Source organism: Cetorhinus maximus, chromosome 2 (genome assembly GCF_964194155.1).
Source record: "Cetorhinus maximus chromosome 2, sCetMax3.hap1.1, whole genome shotgun sequence".
In the NCBI taxonomy this organism is placed as follows: Eukaryota; Metazoa; Chordata; class Chondrichthyes; order Lamniformes; family Cetorhinidae; genus Cetorhinus; species Cetorhinus maximus.
Window position 1 is genome coordinate 227,397,636 of NC_135880.1, and position 22,685 is coordinate 227,420,320.

A 22,685-nucleotide genomic window follows, 5' to 3' on the forward strand; every position below is an offset into this window, starting at 1 on the left:
TACACGGATGACGTTGGGAGGAACCCCCGACGTCATCCTGTGTCATTTAAATATTCAGGAAGGCGGGTGGACAGCGAAATCAGCTGTCCGCCCACCGACCTGTCAATGGCCAATTGAGGTCATTGACAAGATAATTAAGCTAATTAAAGGCCCTGCCCATCCAACCTTAAGGCTGGCGGGCAGGCCAGGAGCCCCAGCGGGCTTCTGAAAAAACATGAAACCTCATCCACTGGCGGGATGAGGTTTCATGTCTGTTTTTAAAAACGTTAATAAACTTTATGTAATATTTATTAACATGTCTAATCTCGTGTGACATTGTCACATGAGGGGGACATGTTAATAACTTTTTTATTTTGCTATTTTTTAGGTTTATTAAACTTTCAGCGCTCTCCCTAAGACAGCACTTAGTCTTAGGGAGCAGTGTGCTCTTTTGCGCGCACGCGTGAAAAAACGCACTTTGACAGTTGGGGAGCCCCCCCCCCAGCACAGGGAGCGCATAGTGCTTCCCATTGGGTGGTCTGCTGGGCAGGCCTTAATTGGCCCACCCACTCAAAATGGCGGTGGGGCCTGTTTCAGCGGCGGAGTTCGGCTGCCCGCCCGCCGCCGAGTTACTGTGTCTGGCAATATGTGACTCCAGTTCTACACCAACATGATTAACTCTTAACCAGTGAGCCATTCAGTTCCGACACCATGCTCATGGACTGCAGTGGTTCAAGAATTCTCACCATCCTTTTAGGGAAGCTAGGGGTGGGCAATAAATGTTTGTCTTGTCCACATCCTGAGAATAAATATTAAAAATGAAGACAGAAGCAGTTAGTTTCCTTATTGCCCAACAGTTTATTTCATAACAGTAGGTTTCCCAGTCAAGATGTTCCCAGTTGGGACACATAAGTGTGCAAGTATGTAAGTATTTACAGCCTGTTTTGTGTGGCCAATGTACCACCCATCAATGCTATGGAACTGACTCAGGCAATGTCATAAAGGCAAAATACTGTGGTTGCTGGAAATCTGAAACAAAAACAAAAAATGCTGGAAATCTCAGCAGGTCTGATAGCATCTGTGGAGAGAAAGACAGAGTTAACGTTTTGAGTCCGTATGACTCTTCTTCAGGTAATGTCATGATTAGCGACGAATACTTGGAAGTGAGTTAATGGTTGGATTTTATAAGAAGCCTTAAGTGGTTTTTATATAGAGAAAAAGAATTTGCCTTTTATACAAGCCCCTTTGATATCTTTCCGAAACATCCAAAATGCTTGACACAATGAATTGCTTTGAAGCACATTAACCGCTGTTGCATAGAGGAACATTGGCATTGTCACAGTGACAGCAATGAGATGAATCATCAATGATCAGTTTTAGTGCTGGTGTTAGATGAGAGAAGAATGCTTGGTTCTGATATAGATACCCAGGAGTGCTGCCATTGAGTCATACTGACACAGATACATGTGGGTGAGTTATGGTCTGAGAGGTTTCTAGGTGTATTGTGTGATTTGGTTACATTGGTCCCTGGATCTGCTGCTCATGTGTGCTCAGTGAGGAATTTTACTTTGAAATCTCAATTGTTTCTGCCAATAGCTTCCTAGGGTTTATCGATGGTGCTTTCTATAGGCAGGCTGGTCATCGAACTGAGCCATCTTACAGACTCCCAGAAAACAACAATAGCCCTTAAAAAAATAATTGCCAAGCCTTTGCATTCTTGATTTAATTATATCTCAAAAATAAATAGCCTCTCAGAGCTACACAGGCTTGATTGCCAATTTAACTTGGGGATAATGTAAAAAATGCCATATTGTTCTCCTCACAGACTGAAGAATATTCAGACTGTTCCAACCTGAGAGGGAGTCAAATAAACTATACTCTTTTAAAAAATGTAGGTGTGGAATGGTTGAAGGGAACATTAAAAGTAATGGGTTTCACCATTAGATCACCACCAGCTGGAAGTTCCCCTCCAAGCCACTCACCATCCTGACTTGGAAATATTTTACCATTCCTTCACTGTCGCTGGGTCAAAATCCTGGAACTTCCTTCCTAACAGCACTGTGGGTGTACCTACCTAGGGACTGCAGCGGTTCAAGAAGGCAGCTCACCACCACCTTCTCAAGGGCAATTAGGAGTGGGCAATAAATGCTGGCCTAGCCAGCGATGCCCACATCCCATGAACAAATTTTTTAAAAATCCCCGTAAAGTATTTTACAGTGAAATAGGCCATCCTTCAATATCTCGTCCAGTCGGTCACTGTTTCTTGTGTTACCTCAGATGGTGATCAGAAGATGACTAAATCATGGAACCATTGCAAACAATCCCAATTCTATCCTCACATGCAATGTTCAGTCAGATTTGCTGGACACTGATCAGGAATACAAACCCAGACCCAAGGTATGTGAGCATATTGTAACAACCTACTGCAGTCCTGCTGAGATTAACAAACTCAGCACAAATCAAAGACTAAATTTGGATCTTCTGGTTTGTATGGATCAGTTACCCACTGCTTCATTCGTCAGGGTAGTCTGACTATCCTTCCTTCAAAGTGATCCTGAATAGTAAAGCTCCTTCTTAAAAAGTTTAGAAGTTTGTTTTAAAATGTGTGACTTTACATATTCTCAAAGTAGAAACTGCACCATGGGCTTGTAAATTTGGTGTGTGTGTCCTTGTCCTGTCCACATGGGAATGTCCAGTAACAAACTGCAAGTGAGATAGTGTCTGAAAGGAGGCATTGCGAATACATGATTTTTAAAACGTTTTTTAATCTCCCCTCTTGTGATAAAAACACTGACCCATTGACAAGGGGTCCTGCTCTTTTCCAGTGACTCCTTTCAGAAGTGAGCATGTGTGTGTGTGTAGGTGGTAGCAAGATTGGGCTTGACTGGGGTTCCTCCTAAGGTCCAATAGTCCGCAACATTCTCCATTTAGATTAATGCAAGTGGAATCACTGCTTGGCTGAGAAAGCAAATTATGCCTTGCCCCTTAGAATAATAAGCTTCAATATATCACAGCAGCTGCCCAGACACGAGACTTGTGCCAGCTGGGGGATGTGCAGCGGAAATACAGAATTTGGATTCAATAATACAGACAAATAAGCAAACAAATCACTTACAGCTGGAGGAAAATGAAGTATTTATTGAATAAATGTAAGTAGTTCACCCTCTCCTAGGCGTCTCTTTGTCTCTGAAGGATTTGCTGAACATTCAGTCAAACTGCCTCAAGGCCTGATAGGTCTCCTCAGCCTCGCTGCTGATCTCTGGGCATGCAGGCTTTCTAGAACAAATCAGATTGGACAGGTTATGCAGTGGATTGCCTCCTAGTGCCCATCTGCAGCCCTTGTCCAATATACTAATGGTGGGAATATGAGTGTGTACAGTATTGTGTGACACAGTCCTGGTGTTATTCTTCTCCAAAGACTAATAGCAGAAAATGAAGAATAGGCTGACAACCCTGAAGGTGGCCACAGAGGCTACAAGACAACAATGAAATCGTTAACTGCAACACCTCGCCCCAGGGAAGAATATTGGATAGGGAAAGAGACATCAGATTGGTGTTTTTTATTCATCCATGGGATGTGAGCTTCACTGGCTGGGCCAGCATTTATTGCCCATCCCCAGCTGCCCTTGAGAAAGTGGTGGTGAGCTGCCTTCTTGAACCGCTGCAGTCCATGTGGTGAAGGTACACCCACAGTGCTGTTAGGAAGGGAGTTGCAGGATTTTGATCCAGTGACAGTGGAGGAACGGCGATATATTTCCAAGTCAGGATGGTGGTGGTGTTCCCATCTATCTGCTGCTCTTATCCTTCTAGATGGCAGTGGTCGTGGGTTGGATGGTGCTGTCAAAGGAGCCTTCGTGAATTCCCGCAATGCATCTTGTACATGGTACACACTGCTGTCACTGTGCATCGGTGATGGAGGGATTGAATGTTTGTGGATGTGGTGCCAATCAAGCAGGCTGATTCGTCCTGGTCGATGTCAAGCTTCTTGAGTGTTGTGGGAGCTGCACTCATCCAGGCAAGTGTGGAGTATTCCATCACACTCCTGACTTGTGCCTTGTAGATGGTGGACAAGCTTTGGGAAGTCAGGGGGTGAGTTACTCGTCGGAGGATTCCTAGCCTCTGACCTGTTCAGTTTCTGGTCAATGGTAACACCCAGGATGTTGATAGTGGGGGATTCAGTGATGGTAATGCCATTGAACATCAAGGGGCGATGGCTGAATTCTCTCTTGTTGGAGATGGTCATTGCCTGGCACTTGTGTGGTGTGAATGTTACTTGCCGCTTGTCAGCCCAAGCCTGGATGTTGTCCAGGTCTTGCTGCATTTAGACATGGACTACTTCAGTATCTGAGGAGTGTGAATGGTGCTGAACATTGTGCAATCATCAGCGAACTTCCCCAATTCTGACTTTTTGATGGAAGTAGGTCACTGATGAAACAGCTGAAGATGGTTGGGATGAGGATACAATCACAAATTTTACAGTTTTCCTGTGGCAAAGGGAAACGAAACACCTATACAAGGCTGCTGATCTAACATTGTTCTGCCATGACTTCAGTCACCATACAATACTGTTGATTCAAGGCTGCAGGCCCCACAAAATGTCAATGGGCAGCAGATCACAGAATTGTTACAGCACAGAAGGAGGCCATTCTGCCCATCGTGTCTGCACCAGTTCATTGAATGAGTAATTCACCTAGTGCCATTCTCCCACCTTCTCCACGTAATCCCGGCACATTCTTCCATTTCAGATGACAGCCTAATTCCCTTATGAATCCTTCAACTAAACCTGCCTCCATCATACTCTCAGGCAGTTCATTCCAGATCCTAACCACTCACTGTGAGAAAAAAACTTTTCCCGCATCATTTTTGCTTCTTTTGCCAGTTATTTTAAATCTGTTCCCTCTTGTTCTCGATCCTTTCATAAGTATGAACAGTTTCTCCATATTTAAAACAAAAACAGAATTACCTGGAAAAACTCAGCAGGTCTGGCAGCATCGGTGGAGAAGAAAACAGTTGACGTTTCGAGTCCTCACGACCCTTCGGCAGAACTGGAGTATAGTTAGGAGAGAGGTGAAATATAAGCTGGTCTAAGGTGGGGGGCGCTGGGAGAGAGAAGTTGAGGGTGGGGTGGTTGCAGGGATAAGCAAGCAGTGATAGGAGCAGATAATCAAAAGATGTCACAGACAAAAGGATCAAAGAGGTGTTGAAGGTAGTGATATTATCGAAGAAAAGTGCTAATTAAGAATGGATGGCAGGACACGCAAGGTACAGCTCTAGTGGGGGTGGGGTGGACAGACTAACAAAGTATTAGTTGTAGATTTAAAAATAATGGAAAAAGGTGGGAAAAGAAGAATCTCTATAAATTATTGAAAAAAAAGGGGGAGGGGGAAGAAACGGGGTGGGGATGAGGGGAGGGGGAGTTTAAGATCTAAAGTTGTTGAATTCAATATTCAACCCGGAACTGTTTTCTTCTCCACCGATGCTGCCAGACCTGCTGAGTTTTTCCAGGTAATTCTGTTTTTGTTTTGGATTTCCAGCATCCGCAGTAGCTTTTAGCTTTTTGTTTTTTTCTCCATATTTACTCTGTCCAGACCATTCATGATTTTGAATACCTCTACCATCTCCTGTCAGTCTTCTTTCCTCCAAGGAAAACAGTCCCAATTCTCCAATTTATCTTTGTAACTGAAGGTCCTCATCCCTGGAGCCATTCTGGTGAATCTTTTCTGCACTCTCTCCAATGCCTTCACATCCTTCCTAAAGTGAGGCACCCAGAACGGACACAATGCTCCAGCTGAGGCCGAACTCATGTCCTATACAAATTCAACATCATGTCCTTGCTCTTGTACTCTCCGCCCCTATTAATAAAGCCCAGAAACTGTATGTTTTATTAACCGTCCTTTCAATCTGTCCTGCACCTTCAATGATTTATGCACAAAAACAATCAAGTCCCTCAATACCAGTCCCCCTTTCGAATTGTGCCCTTTATTTTATGTTGTCTCTCCACGTTCTTCCTAATGAAATGAATCACTTCATATTTCTCCACATTGAACTTCATCTGCCACCTGTCCACCCATTCCACCAACTTGTCTATGTCTTTTTGAAGTTCTACACTATACTCCTCATAGTTCACAATCCTGCCAAGTTTGGTATCATCTGTAAACTTTGGAACTGTGCCCTGTATACCAAGATCTAGGTCATTAATATATATCAAGAAAAGCAAGGGTCCCAACACTGAACCCCAGGGAATTCCACAGCAAATCTTCCTCCAGCCAGAAAAACATCATTAGCCTCTACTCTGTTTCCTGTCACTCAGCCAATTTCATATCCATGTTGCTACTATCCCTTTTATTCCATGAGCTATGACTTTGCTCACAAGTCTGCTGTGTGGCACTGTATCAAATGTCTTCTGGACGTCCGTGTACACCACATCAACAGCATTGCCCTCATCAATCCTCTCTATTACCTCTTCAAAAGACTCCAGCAAGTTAGTTAAACGCGTTTAACTAACACGTTAGTTAAGTTCCCTTAAGAAATTCATGCTGGCTTTCCTTAATTAGCCTGCATTTGTCCATGTGACAATTAATATTGTCCCAAATTATCATTTCTAGAGGCTTCCCCACCACCAAAGTTAAACTGACTGATCTGTAGTTGCTGGGCACATCTTTACACCCTTTTTTGAACAAGGGTATAATGTTTGCAATTCTCCAGTCCTCTGGCACCACCCCTGAGTCTAAGGAAGACTGAAAAATTATGGCCAGTGCCTCCACAATTTCCACTCTCCCTTCCCTCAGTGTCCTTGGATGCATTTCACCCACTTTAAGTAAAGACAGCCTATCCAATACCTCCTCATCAATTTTAAACTCTTCTAGTGTCTGAGTTACCCCCTCTTTCACCATGGCTTTGGTAGCATCTTCTTCCTTGGTAAAGACAGGTGCAAAGTAGTCATTTAATACCTCAGCTATTCCCTCTGCCTCCATGCATAAATTTCCTTTTTGGTCTTTAATTGTCCCTACTCTTCCTTTTACCACCCTTTTACTATTTATATGCCTATAGAAGACTTTGCAATTCCCTTTTATGTTAGCTGCCACTCTCTTTTCACACTCCCTCTTTACTTCTCTTACTTGTTTTTTCATCTCCCCTCTGAACCTTCTATATTAAGCCTGCTGAGCCTTCTATATTAAACCTGGTTCTCAATTGTATTTTCTACCTGACATCAGTCATAAGCACATTATTTCCTCTTTATCTTAATTTCTAACTCTTATATCATCCAGGGAGCTCTGGATTTGTTTGCCCTACCTTTCCCTATCTCTTCTTTGAAGGTAGCCTATTGTTCAGTTACCATTTTTCCTGCCAACCTTTGACTTCAATTTATTCAGCCCAGATCCATTTTTACCCCATTGAAGTTGGCTTTCCTCCAGTTAATTATTCTTACTCTGGATTGTTATTTGTCCTTTTCCATAGTCATCTAAACTTTATGACACAATGATCACTGTCCCCTAAATATCTTCCTATTGACATTTGATCCACTTGGCCCACCTCATTTCGAACTCATAACAATCAGTCACCACCAGGGAACTTAATATCACATTAGTATTTATCACACTATCAGTTCAGTATGGTTTCTGACCCAGGGCCAATGCAGAGTCAGTGAAGGATGAGCTGTCATAACTCAAATTAAATGTTAAGGCGTAAGGGACAGTGAAGTGCTTTATTCATTGAGCTGTCAGGGAATCCTCACTTTCAAACATCCTAATCCATCCAAATCTAGTTAGCTGCAAAATGCTGATCCCAGTAGCTTTTTGCAGCAAGTCAGCTTCTCCACTTTGAGGAGCTTAAGAAATGATTTTGCACAAACAAGACCCGAGTCAGGCTGAGAGCAAAAACCCCTCCTTCTCCTTTCCTGAATGTATCGCCTCCTTGTTAATGTTCCGGGGGTTCCGAGGGTTACGAGGGGTGGGTGGAGGGGGTGGTAGGATGGGGGTGGAGGTGGGAAAGGGGTGGTGGTGGTGGGAGGTCTACTGCACTCTGATGCCTTGCCTATGTGATTATTCTTTATCCTATGAACTATACAATGTGGCCTCATCTGGCTGTTTGACTGTAGGATCGTCATGGCCAAAACCAAGCCTGTCTTGGACAAAGGATTACTCAATAGCACTTAGTTCTCTCCACTGATTTATTATCTGTCCAATTATAGCATTCCTAGTGATCTGAGGTCTGCACAGACCAAGTTCAGAACACACCCTGTGCTGTGTTATAAATATCTAGTTCCAGGTTCATGTTAATATTTTAGAGGTAATTTGTAGTCTGGGAAGATTAAAATTTAACTGTAGAAAATGGGATAAATCCAAAAATTCAGGGCGAGGGGGTGGCATAGTTGTAATGCCACTGGACTAGTAATCCAGAAACCAGGTTAATGCTCTGAGAACCTGGGTTCAAATCCCACTATGGCAGCTGGTGGATTGTTAAATTCAATTCATAAAATCTGGAATTGTAAGCTAGTCTAATGGTGGCCATGAAACCACTGTTGTAAAACCACCTGGTTTTCAGTACTGCCCTTTAGGAAAGGAAATTTGCCACCCTTAGCTGGTCTGGCCTACTTGTGACTCCAGACCCACAGCACTGCAGTTGACTCTTACTTGCCTTCTGAAATGGCCTAGCAAACCACTCAGTTGTATCAAACTGCTACAAAATCTAGAAGAAATGAAACTGGATGGACCACCTGGCATCAACCTAAGCACCAGGAACGACAATGGCACACCTGACCCTGTCAACCCTGCAATGTCCTCCTTACTAATATCTGGGTGCTTGTCCCACAGGCTAGCCAAGCAACAGCCTGACATAGAAATAGTTATACATTCTTTTCTGGCACAAAAACACAACAGGAAAAGCGGCCCAACCATGGCTAACAAAAGAAATTAAGGATAGTATTAGATCCAAAGAGGAGTCATATAAAGTTGCTGGGAGCAGTTAAGAATTCAGCAAGGGAGGACCAAGAGATTGATTAAGAGGGGAAAAATAGAGTATGAGAGTAAACTTGCAAGGAACATAAAATCAGACTGTAAAAGCTTCTATAAGTATGTAAAAAGAAAAAGATTAGTGAAGGCAAATATAGGTCCCTTAAAATCTGAAATGGGAGAATTTATAATAGAAAACAAGGAAATGGCAGAGCAATTAAACAACTACTTTAGTTCTGTCTTCACGGAGGAGGGCATAAATAACTTCCCAGAAATACTAGGGAACCAAGAATCTAGTGAGAAGGAGGAATTGAAGGAAATTAGTATCACTAAAACAATAGTGCTGGAAAAGTTAATGGGACTGAAAGCCAATAAATCCCCAGGGCTTGATAATCTACATCCCAGGGTACTGAAGGAGGTGGCCAAGGAAATACTGGGTGCATCGGTTGTCATCTTCCAAAATTCTGTAGATTTTGGAACAGTCCCGGCAGATTGGAGGGTGGCAAATGTAACCCCACTATTTAAAAAAGGAGGGAGGGAGAAAACAGGGAATTACAGACCAGTTAGACTAACATCAGTAGTAGGGAAAATGCTAGAGTCTATTCTAAAGGATGTGATAACAGGACAGTTAGAAAATATCTATGGGATTAGACAAAGTCAACTTGGATTTATGAAAGGGAAATTATGTTTGACAAACCTACTGGAGCTCTTTGAGGATGTAACTAGCAGAATAGATATGGGAGAACCAGTGGATGTGGTGTATTTGGATTTTCAGAAAGCTTTTGATAAAGCCCCACACAAAAGGTTAATGTGTAAAATTAAAGCACAGTGGATTGGGGGTAATATATTGGCATGGATTGAGAATTGGTTAGCAGACAGGAAACAGAGAGTAGGAATAAATGGGTCTTTTTCAGAATGGTAGGCAGTGACTAGTGGGGTACCACAGGGATCAGTGCTTGGGCCCCAGCTATTCACAATATATATCAATGGTTTGGATGAGGGAACCAAATGTAATATTTCCAGGTTTGTTGAGGCTCCTAGTTGGAGCATCTTTGGAGAGAATTCCAAGGCGAAACCTTAGAATACGAAGATTGGAACCCCTCGTGAGAGAGACAGGATTTCAATGAGATTGGTTGACTCTCAGTGTTCACCAACATCTGGGTGCGTTATTGAGAAATCCGTGGACTCTGTCTTGATTGCATTTGCTATTTATTGTGCAGTATGGTATGTTTGACCACAGTTTACTGTTAATTCACATATACCGCATGTTAACCTTGAATGTTAGAGTATAAGATAGATACTGTAAATTGTTTTATCTTTCTTATCTTGTATAATAAAGTTTATTTTTGTTTCTTCAAGACCCGTGGAATCGTGTGGCTTTATTCTCTCAGCAGGTGTCTTGAAACACAAACTTTGTCTACTTTAAACAAAAAGTTACTGGTCCCTAACCAGATCTTACCAAAAACTTGGAGGTCTGACCTAGAATCATAACAGCTGCATTTACCATCAGGACCTCCAGAAAAACCATCACTGTGGGATACTTGTTCCCAATTTCAGTGAACTCACCTTGCCACAGCCTGAAGCTGAATGTTGGGGAAGGGGAGGAGAATCTCAAAAGCTTGCTTTCAGGGGCACCTGTTGTAAACTGTACATCTAAGACTCACTGGGTACAGCACTGTGGAACTGCAAGCTTATTTCGGATAGTAATTTAATTAATTAGGCGCACAGAGCTGAGTTCTGCAGCTTTAAGCAATGGTAAGGCTGCAATGCAACTTTGTTTGTGACTTTGAACACAGTGGCACTGAGGGGAAACCAGATCCTTCTCTAAAAAGAGGAAAGAAAAAATCAGATAGTCTTCTCATATTCCACTCCCAAACACTAGAAAAAGGCTAGGCCTTGCAGCAGGCTGCAGACCCTGGATGAGACCCTGGTTGGCGAGGCCTTCTTTTTCAGAGAGGCAGAGATGGAGGAGATGTGGACAGAGAGGCAGAGGGAGTGAAACTTAAATATAAACAGAAAGAGACACACAGATGCAGAGACATAGAAACTGAGACTGAGAGCTTTTGAGACACAAGGGCTCTCCAATGGTAAGTATTTCCCGTAATGCCTGATTTAATTGTTTTCTAGTCTGGCCATGCTTTCCCCACTCTGCTGGCTGCTGAGACTCAGTGCCTGTATCTTAGCATTTCTTTTGTTCAACTTGTAACAACGAGAGTGAGGCTAACAGTGCCACTCAGGTGACAAATGGGCATGCTGGAAGCAACTGCAGAAGGCAGTATGATGCTCTAATAGTGACAATATAGGTATATTGGTGAGCTGCAGTCCAAAACCCTCAATGTCAAAATAAAGCAGCACAGCATTAAAATCTGCAACACCTTCTCGAGCCCAGGTTAGAGAGGGAGAGACACACACACACACAGTTGTATGTACAGAATGTGAGAGAGAAAAAGATAGAGGCAGAGACTGATATATGCAGATATAGAAATACACACAGACAGAGAGACAGGCATACAGAGAGAGAGAGTACACAGAGAGAACTACAGAGAGAGAGAGATGCACACAGGGAAAGATACACACTGACACTGACACAGAGAGAGACACACTACTCTGCTGTGACCTCTGCTCTGACCCACTATTTCCACTTGATTAAGAATACATAGTTTGATATAAACTGTTATATTTTAGCACTTTCCCTGTGCTAGTGCACTATATCTGTTGTATGCTAATGTCACCCGGCCTGTTGCTTACTAATAGCATCCACTGGCCAGAGAGAGTCACACCAGATTCTGACCTTATTGGATGGAGATGTGCACAGTATTCTATGACTAGAATGACTTTCACGCACATTTTTCTGCAACTAGATTACCAGCTGTCTGAAAGGCTTTGCCTGAGTTCCCTGCTTTTTAAAAATGTCTTAATATTTAAGCTATGATGTTGCAAGCTGCAAGTCAGCATGAGTTTCCTTTATTTCTCCAATGTGAATATGCCCTTTTTCTTAATTTTTCTCATGCTGTAACATCCTTGACTCTATGATATGCGCCCTGCAACCCCCCGTCACCACCCCCACCCCACCCACCCTCCAATTTCTTCTCTTCTAAGTTTACTGTTTTCTCTCAGACTTTCCTGTTTTCTCCCAACCAGTAATCACCTACACCATCAACAACTTACACACAGAATCATGTGCTTTACAGCAAAGAATGAGACCATCCAGCCTGCACTGTTACACAATAATAATCTCTTGCAGCAAAATTTCCCAAAGAGCTGTACAAGGCACAACTGAGCAGGGAGTAAAGGATACATTCGGCAAGGTAACTGAAATTACAGTGGCTAGGGAAATAAATAGCCATTATCAACTGGCTGGAAATTATTTTGGTCCAAGATATAATGGAGTGAAATCCAGAGGTAAAGGAAAACATTTTGATCTATTACACCATGCTGTCCCTCATATTCCTCCCTGAAATAAAATGGGATTGAATGTTGTCATATTATATGAATTGAAAAAATGGTTAAGTATCACATTATTGATAAATTATGGACATTTTAACAGAATGTTTGTGTACTGTAGCATCAACAGACACTTACGGTAGAGATTGTGTCATTGTCTTTGGTTTGTATGGAAGAGCCAATCGTTCTTTCTGTGAAAGAAAAAGTTGAAAATGATTCAGGTCGTTAAAGCTCAGCATTTTGCAGAGATCCCAATAATCTAATTTATTTACAGATATGGAGACAGGGTGGTGGTGAAGGTGAGTTACAGTGAAAGCCTAGCATAAGATAGATATCAATGAAGATTACTAAGTTGTCTGCAGCTCGCAGCGTTATCTGACCCCGATGTAGTAAGGATAGCGACAGAATGAATTTCTCCCCCATGCTGTCTCCACTCAAATGTATACAGCCTTTAACTTCAGTTTGAAGCTATTTATGTAAAGCAAATCATTACTGTTAACCTAGTTACTAGAATTAAAGACAAATGTAATGGTACAATGATGTTCAGCTTATCACCTAATATTTTTGAAGTAACTAGATAGATGGGAATGGGTATGGGAATGGGTCCCTGCACTACACAGCATGGGAATGATGTGCCCCTGTACCCACAGGGTGTGGGAACAATGTATCCCTGTGTCCACAGGACAATGAGTCTCTCTGCTACAAGGGTTCCACATGGAGACTGACCCCACTCTGTGTACACACTCTGACTTAGAAAATGGTGGCAACTCCCAAGGATAAACAGGTGTGGTGCAAGGTTGATGAGTAAGGGTAGAACAAGGAATGGAATCACAGTCTGAGTCCTGGGGCTTGTTTCACTACTGATAATTATTTACTTATTAATCTCAACAAGAATTTAATTTACACTCAAGGTGACATAACAACGCAATCCAACCACACAGCTAAGGGGCTGTACTGGGACTCACTCCAATCTATTATACAATTACAGGGAGTATGTGTAAAAATATCCAAAGATGCTTACAGTAAGGGTGGAATGTGAAGAGTGAGAGACAGATTTGGGTAAATATCACAAGGTACTGATAGAGTTAAATAGTCTGATTTGGAAATATATCGCCGTTCCTTTGGGTCAAAATCCTGGAACTCCCTCCGTAACAGCACTGTGGGTGTACCTACACCACATGGACTGCAGCAGTTCAAGAAGGCAGCTCAGCACCACCTTCTCAAGGGCAATTAGGGATGGGCAATAAATGCTGGCCTAGCCAGCAATACCTACATCCCGTGAATGAATAATTAAAAAAAAGTAATTTGGTAGTACAGAACTTGAGTGTTGCTGAAAAAAAAGGCACTTTTGTCAAAGCTTTTCATCTTGCACTCATCAGGACAATTTGTAAGAATACCAGTGGAAGGGAAACAATACATTTATACTGTATGAGAAGAGAGTGCTGATTGGTAGGTATTGCCATGGAGAATGCACCAGTTGATGGTGACTGACAATTATCTGTCAAGCATTGTTTGAAATTTAAACCAGGCAGATTGACTCTTATTGGTCAAGGAATTGCCCTGAGGAATGAACCAGTGAATGCCGTCACTTATTTTGTTCAGCCGAAATAAGCGCAATGTGCGTACATGTTCTTTTGCTTTTCAAAGAACAGGGCCCTGTGAACCCCCAGTGCCCGCAAATGCGCCACACTGCAAGCCCAACTGACAATCTTAAATTGGTTGTCAGCGTAATTTTTAGCACACTGAGGATTATTTAGCAAATGTTGTCCAATCGCGGAATCACATCTAATGTTGGACACTGTGTTTTGAGATTTGCAAGCATGGGCTGGTTGGGTACGGTCTGTACCTTGCCCATTGCAAACAGCAGAAGGGACATGCTGGTTGATACATATAAGATTGTCAGTCAGTCTCACAGTGTTGCGCATTTACGTGTACTGGAAGCTACATATATTAATGCACAGGGCCCTGTTCTTTGCAGACAGAAAGAACATGAATGCGCATTGCGCCTGTTTCAGCTAAACAAGTGACAGTCATTCGCTGGTTCATTCCTCAGGGCAATGCCTTGACCAGAGTCAAGGTGCCTGGGTTAAATTTCAAAAAATTCTCGGCAGTTAACTGCCAGTCTCTGGCGCATTCTCCATGGCAACCCCTCTACCAATCAGAGTCCACTTTCCTACCAATCGGCACAGTCTTCTCGTGCAGTGTAAATTTGTTGTTTCCCTTACATTGATATTCTTGCAAATTGTCCTGATGAGCTCAAGGCAAAAAACCTCAACAAAAAATGTCTCTTTTTTTCTGGAATACTGAAGAGGTAGATCTTAAGGAGGCTTTAGAAAGCAAAAACAGAGGCCAAAGGCAGCAGGAAAGATCTCCACTTGTTCAGTTAAAGGCAATTGCAGGTGCTGTGTTTAACGGTAGAATGGAGGGAGAAGGAAATGCGTAATAGACAATAGCTGGAAGAGTAAAGAGTCAGGCTGGGGCATATAGCTGGAGAAAATTCCAACAGCATAGAAGAGTTAGGCGATGGAGGTATTTGAAAACGATGGTGAGGATCTTCAAATAGATGCACTGAGGACCAGGAAGCTCACAAAAGTTGGCACGCATTGAGGTGAAGTGAATGTGTGAAGAAGAATGTGTTGGAGTGTTGCGTAAAGCGGAAGAGGCCAGAAAAGAGGATGTTGGAAAATTTGAGTCTGAATATGACAAAGAGGCTCAGTAATTAGTGTTTATATTGCCGGGAAGAACAGTAGTAAGAGGAGAAATGGAATTTTGCTTTAAAAACAGATTTCTTTTACAACTGAAAAGTTTCCAGCAGTGCACTCACAAAATGAATTCCCTATTACTAAAACAGATGGTCTAATAGCCCAACTGAAGGTAACATAACAACCCAATCTATTTACACAGTTAAAGGGACCGTAACGAGCATCATTCCAATCTTTTCACACGGCTACAGGGACTGCATCGTTTGCCCAATATATTTCCATCTGCAGGGCCTGAATACCCCAAAATATTTTCACAGCTAAGTATTATATAGAGCATAGCTCAGTCTACAACAAACCAGGCCACATTAGGTAGTTACACAGTTATAAGGGTCAACATTGAGTGTACGCCAATATTTTCAATGTTATAAGGTTATCTAAACTGTATATGCCAGTATAGTCACAACTAATGAAGCTGTTTAATGCGCACACCAAAACATGGGGGCTACATATCATATGCCATACGTTCACAAGCCAAAAGAGCTGTAGGTGGTGTAGCCAGATATATAGCTGTAGGGGTTATATATTCCAATATATTCTCAGTTAGAGGGGACTAACGAGGCTTTGTTTAAACAGTGAGTCCATTAGGATAAAGAGGCTGGTTTACGAGGCCTGTGTTCTCAGCATCTTGTATGGCTGTGAAACATGGATGGTTTACAGCTATCAAGAAATGAACCCCAACAATTTTCATCTATGTTGTTTGCAGCGCATTCTTGGCTTCTCACAGAAGGACACAATCACGAATGTGGTAGTCCTCTCTCAAAGACAAATCTCCCAAAATTATTGGCATTTTTAAGCAGTGATGACTTCGCTGGCTCAGGCACATTCTCTGAATGGAAGATGGATGCATGCTCAAGGCTATTCTGTATGGGGAGGTAGTTGCAGTCAGAAGACAGTAGGACACTCAAAGCTTCACTTAAAGGTTTCTTGCAAACAAGACATAAAGGCCATAAACATCAAGTTTTACACAGCAGGGGGCAATAGCCAACAACAGAGGAAAATGGAAGCCAACATGTGTCACCAGGAAGATCAGTGGCTACAGAGGCTTGACAACAGGCCAACAACGAAAACAGCAGCCCATGACAACATCTGATAACCACTTCATGTGTGGCATTTGTGGCAGAACCTGGCTCTCACAGATTAACTGTAAGACCATAAGACGTAGGGCCAGGAGTAGGCCATTCGGCCCATCAAATCTGCTATGCCATTCATTGAGATCATGGCTGATCTGATAATCCTCAACTCCATTTTCCTACCTTTTTCCCAGAACCTTTGATTCCCTTACTGGTTAAAAATCTGTCTATCTCAGCCTTGAATATATTTAACAACCCAGCCTCTACAACCCTCTGCGGTAAAGAATTCCACAGATTAACTGCCCTCTGAGAGAAGAAATTCCTCCTCATCTCTGTCTTAAATGGGTGACCCCTTAGTCTGAGATTATGCCCACTGGTCCTAGACTCTCCTACAAGGAAAACAATCTCTCAGCATCTACCCTGTCAAGCCCCCTAAGAATCCTATATGTTTCAATAAGGTCGCCTCTCATTCTTCTAAACTCCAATGAGTACAGGCCCAAGCTACTCATCCTCTCCTCATAAGAAAATCCCTCCATACCCGGGATCAACCTAGTGAACCTTCTCTGGACTGCCTCCAATGCCAGTACATCTTTCCTTAGCTAAGGGGACCAAAACTATTCACAGTATTCTAGGTCTGGTCTAACTAGTGCCTTGTATAGTTTTAGCAAGACTTCCCTATTTTTATAAAACAAAAACAGAATTACCTGGAAAAACTCAGCAGGTCTGGCAGCATCAGCGGAGAAGAAAAGAGTTGACTTTTCGAGTCCTCAGGTAACAGGTAATTCTGTTTTTGTTTTGGATTTCCAGCATCCGCAGTAGTTTTTTGTTTTTTTCCCTATTTTTATACTCCGTTCCCTTTGAAATAAGGTTGCCATCCTGAAAATACCCCATTTATCCAAACTCTCTGTCTTCTATTAGTTAGCCAATCCTCTATCCATGCTAATATACTATCCCCAACACCATGGGCTCTGATCTTATTAAGTAGCCTTATGTGGGTTACCTTGTCGAATGCTTTTTGGAAATCCAAATATATTACATCTACTGGTTCCCCTTTATGTATTCTGTTTGTTATCTCCTCAAAGAATTCTAATAAATTTGTCAGGCATGATTTCCCCTTCATGAGCCATGCTGACACTGCTGGATTATATTATGCATTTCTAAATGCTCTGCTATTACATCCTTTATAATAGGCTCTAACATTTTCCCAATGACGGATGTTAAGCTAACTGGCCTATAGTTACCTGTTTTTTGTCTCCCTCCCTTTCAGAATAAGGGTGTTGCATTGGCAGTTTTCCAATCCTCTGGGACTTTTCCAGAATTTAGGGACTCTTGGAAGATTACTATCAGTGCATCCACTATCTCTGCAACTACTTCCTTTAATATCCTAGGATGCAACCCATCAGGTCCAGGGGACTTATCGGCCTTTAGCCCCATAAAAATTTCCCTTTTTCTCTAGTGAGAGTAATTGTATTTATTTCCTTCCTCCACCCCCGTCCCCCTTTTGCCCCTTGATTATTTAGTATTTTTGGAATGTTATTAGTGATGCAAAGTATTTATTCAACTCCACTGCCATTTCCTGGTTCCCCATTATTATTTCCCCAGCCTCAATCTCCAAGGGGCCTATGTTCACTTTGGCCCCTTTCTTTCTTTTTATGTTTTAAACAAGCTCTTATTGTCCATTTTTATATCATTTGCTAGTTTACCCTCAAAGTTTATTTTCTCCCTCTGTTATTTTTTGGTCATCTTTTGTTGGTTTTAAAACTTTCCCAATCCTCTGGCTTACCATTAGTCTTTGCCACATTGTGTGTTTTTTTCTATCTACTTGATACACTCCTTACCTTCCTTGCTTAACCATGGTTGGTTTATCCCCTTCCTAGAATCCTCCTTCCTCACTGACATTATCTTTGTTGTGAGTCATGAACTATTTTCTTACACGTCTGCCATTGTTCATCAACCATCTTTTCTGCTAAACTCCTTTCCCAGTCCACTCCAGCCAACTCTACCTCATTCCTTTGTAATTACCCCTATTTAAGTTTAGCACAGTTGTTTCCGACCCTAGTTTCTCACTCTCAAACTGAATGCTAAATTCTACCATGTTACGGTCACTGTTTTCCAGGGGATCTTTTAGTCTGAGATCATTTACTAAACCTGCCTCATTACACATTACCAAATCCAAAATAACCTGGTTCTTGGTTGGAACCATAACATATTGTTCTAGGAAACTGTCCTGAATACACCCTATGAATTCTTCCTCGTGGCTACCTCTGCCAATTTGATTTTCCCAATCTACATGAAGATTAAAGTCATCCATGATTAATGTACTGCCTTTTTTACATGCCCTCATTATCTCCTGATTTATTCTCTGTCCTACAGCATAGCTGCTGTTAGGAGCCTATAGACAACTCCCACCAGTGTCTTCTTCCCCTTGTTATTTCTTACCTGCACCCATATAGATTCTACATCCTCTGACCTAAGATCATTTCTTGCTATCAGACTTATTCCAACTCATTATAACAAAGCTACCCCACCACCCTTTCCTTCCTGCCTATCCTTTAGAAAAGTCACATACCCCTGAATATTTAGTTCCCAGCTTTGATCTCCTTGTAACCCTGTCTCTGTAATGGCTATAAGATCATACCCATTAACCTCTATTTGTGCCGTTAATTCATTTATTTTGTTCCAAATACTATGTGCATTTAAGAGCCATCAATTTTGCCTTTTTATCATGTTTTACCCCTTTGATCCTATTTGCTGCTGTTTTTTTCATGCTCGGATACTCCATCCCTTCCTGTCACATTCTCAGTATTGTTGCCTAAATAGCTACCCTGCAATTCTGCCATATCCTTTTGCATTGTAAGCCTACGTATCCCCTCTCCAGAACCTTCCCCACCCCCCATTTAGTTTAAGCCTTCTCTACAGCCCTAGTTATTCGATTCACCAGTTCAAGTGAAGCCCGTCCCACCGAAACAGGTCCTTTCTACCCTAGTACTGATGCCAGTGCCCCATGAACGGAAACCCATTCCTCCCACACCGATCTTTGAGCCACGCATTTAACTCCTTGACTTTATTTACCCTATCCCAGTTTGCCCGTGGCTCAGGTAGTAATCCTGAGATTATTACCTTGGAGGTCCTGCTTTTTAATTTAGTTCCTAACTGTTCAAATTCTTTCAGCAGAACTTCCTTTTTAGTCCTATCAGCATCGTTGGTACCAACATGGACGATGACAACTGGATCCCTCCCCTCTCACTCCAAGTTGCTCTCCAGCCCTGAGGAGATGTCCTTAATCCTGGCACCGTGCATGCAACACAGCCTTCGGGACTCACACTCACAGCTGCAGAGAACAGTATCTATCCCCCTAATTATATGCTGCTAACTATGCTCCCATTTCCTCCCCCCACTTGAATGGCTTCCTGTACCACGGTGCCGTGATTAGTTCACTCATCCTCCCTGCAGTCCCTGTTCTTGTCCACACAGCTTGCAAGAACCTCGTAACTGTTGGACAATTGGAGGGGCTGAGACTCCCGAACAATACCCTCTGGGTCCCCATACCTGCCTCGCCAGCAGTCACACCCTCCTGTCCCTGATTACAGACCAAATTTGAATGACCTAATCTGAGGGGTGTGACTGCCTCCTGGAGCAGATTGGTCCTTTCAGCCATCAGCAAAAGTGCACAATGTGAAGCTACCCCCATCCACAAAGGATTTGCTGCACATCCACCATCTTATATAGATTGAAAGATGCCAATGGCGTACATCAAGAGAAGGAATCAAGATGAAATACTCTAATACACCAAAGCGCAAATCTTCAGCATTGCTAGTGGTCAGGTTTGTTTTTGCTGAAAACAGCAGCACACAACAGTGGCCTGAAACTCATGGAAGAAAGGATGAAAGAAAAATCATATTCATAAGAACACCAACAAAAAACTTCTTCAGGAAAATTACATTTATTGATTTTTCAAAGCACAAGTGTTTCACTCAGGGTTTTTTAAGACTCTGATTCCGCGAAATCTTTGGTGTCGGCTGAGTCAGCTTATAGTTTATAATTTTCTTTTAAGATTATGTCCCTTCCATTTAATCTTTCCCTCTGGTGAGTAGATCAAGAAATTAGGCATTTGGGGGTTTTTTTGCCAGTTTTTCTGCTCCATTGCCACGCTGCAGTACATGCCTAGAGGGGCTAGAAGTCCTCGATTGACCATCCTTTGTTTGTGAGTTGGAAAGCTAATTGACTGTGAGGTCATTACAATAAATTAATCTTGTGCACTTATCATTAAATAACCATCAGGAGAGAGCACCCTGATTATTTTTTTTCCCTTGTTTAACCCAGGCGTGCTGAGACAATTAGTGTCAAAACAGATTAAACCAACTAAATCAGGCTACATCGTGAGTTGGACTAGGGTTGAGACCTTCTGCTCTGTATGGCTCAGTCACATTGGACCAACAGAGCCAATGTTTGTTGACCCATCTGATTTTGAAGGAAATGATGAAAGGAAATACCATCTATCCTCATTAATATGAGACGTGAGCTTTCCCAATTTCAGCAAGTCATGGGACCCAAGCACTTCCATGCCACCTCCTGTAGAATGTCTGATAAACCTGAGAAAAGGCATCTTCTATCATGCCACTCCACAATCAACTCTTGTCAAGAGCCACAGGCCGAGATTTTCCATGCCCACCAGCATCGGGCGTGTTCGGTGGGGTGAGTGGACAATATGGCGCGATAAGTTTCACAACGGCGTGAAATCAGTTTGCAATTGTCTGCTCATCCCACCGATGGCAGGTCATGGTTCCTCACTGCAATACATCTGCATATCATTATTAGGCCAGCCTGCCGGAATTGTTCCCCCTCCCCCCGCTGGATCGTCTGGCCATGTTGGCGGGAGAGCACGCCAACGTATTTCACAACAGTACATTAAAGGCGTGCACTTGGCGGACTGCACTTTGAGGGGAACTCAGAAGTGAGTACACAGCAATGATGTGCGGTGCTGACCAGGGTCACCTGTTGGACTTCTAGCTTCAGGCACGTTGCGGGGGCGGGGGGGGGGGGGGGTCAAGGGCTTCCTTGTGGTTGAGGCGACTTGTGGGGGAGGCAAGGGTGTTCAGGTGTTGTGCGGGGGCGGGGGAATGCAAGGGCAACCCTGCCATTAAGGTGACTTGCGCAAGGTGGGGGCGGGGGGAAGCAAGGGCTGTCTTGTGGTTGAATATAGCACGCAGGTATTCGGGGTGGGTGAGGGAAGTGGCCATGCATTAGGGACACCTTATATAAAGTGACCATTCCTCTGCAACTGAGACAGTTCAGGCGCAGCCATTGATATCATTGGAGTCAGGTCTCTAGCATCTGCCCACTCAAGCAACGCAGAGGCAAAGTGCCACCAAGTGCTCCAGAGCTTTTCACCCCCACCCCGGCACAAACTGCAAAGTCATAAACATTTTAGTGGACTGCAGAACAGTTGTACGACTGCACATGTTGTACAATCTCCTTGATAAAGCTGGTCATGAAGCAGTCACTGGCGGAGGCGCTCACAGCCCCTTGCAATGCCAGCATCCCACTTTGGACCAGTCTGCACCATGGTTCAAACTAACAGTGCTGCCTTGCAGTGCGGGTTAGGAGAATGCCTGTGCCTGAGCTGAGAGCACAGCATGCAGCCCAATGGGCAAAGCTGCAGCCAATCGGTCAGGTGGAGTGGGGCGGAGGTGGGTGGGGTCTCAAGCAGCCATGCAGCGCACTGAACTCTGGCCATCCAAGTGGTGGCCAACACTCTCCGGGAAGCGTTAAGGGACCTTCAGACTTAACCAGGGTAGGTTCTTAGTACACCCATGCTAACCCGTGTGTCTCTCTTTCATCCTGCAGGAGAAGCATATCAGTATCATGGAGCCTGATGAACTAGCTGTATGCCCGATGGCCTACAGAGAGCGAAGACAGTGGAGGAGAGCATGCCTGAAGCTCCTGGCTGCACAGAAGGAGGATCAGCACTCTCTGGAGGAAGGGGCGGCTGGAGCTCCTGCACAAGCCACCAAAGAGCACAGCGAGCTGTTGCTGGTTGGCGCCTAGCGACACCAAGGGTCCAAAGACGCCCCCTTTCATGGCCACTGGCAGTGCATGCCTTCCACGTCCCCGTGGCGCCAAATCCTGCAGCAGGTGGCAGATGTGGCTGACCAGTTCCCAAGACATGCGCAGTCTTCGGCAACACTGATTCTTGGTCATCTGCAGGACTGAAAATGACAGCGATGCTCAATTTCTACACCAGTGGCTCCTTTCAGGGCTCCACAGGTGACTCTATGGGATATCACAAGTCTCCACCCACAAATGCATCCATGCGGTCACGGGTGCCATCTTTGCGAGGGCAACACAACTTGGTGCATTTCGCCTGGGACCAAGACAGCCAGGATGCAAGAGCGACTGGATTCATCGAGATCTCAGGTTTCCCACAAGTACAGGGGTGCGATCGACTGCACACACGTGGCGCTCAGGTCTCTGTCGCA

The 22,685-nt window shown here is 43.4% G+C and overlaps 1 protein-coding gene and 1 long non-coding RNA gene across 3 annotated transcripts in view; one reads left to right on the forward strand and one right to left on the reverse strand.

Annotated features, from left to right (window-relative positions):
• LOC144671623 (uncharacterized) overlaps positions 1–22,685 on the forward strand; it is a 1,108,978-nt gene that overhangs the window by 726,000 nt on the left and 360,293 nt on the right. The gene's annotated exons all lie outside the window — the stretch shown is intronic.
• Positions 1–22,685, reverse strand: part of LOC144691083 (cilia- and flagella-associated protein HOATZ-like) — an 84,219-nt gene that overhangs the window by 2,777 nt on the left and 58,757 nt on the right. The window contains exons 5-6 of one of the 2 annotated variants that reach the window (XM_078559144.1): positions 12,513–12,565; positions 3,098–3,255 (exon numbers count right to left, since the gene is read on the reverse strand). In XM_078559144.1, coding sequence (XP_078415270.1) covers positions 3,186–3,255; positions 12,513–12,565 — 123 coding nt within the window. In that variant the 3' untranslated portion in view covers positions 3,098–3,185. Of the gene's footprint in view, positions 1–3,097; positions 3,256–12,512; positions 12,566–22,685 lie in introns of those variants that run through there. The other variant, XM_078559152.1, reaches the window with a different exon arrangement.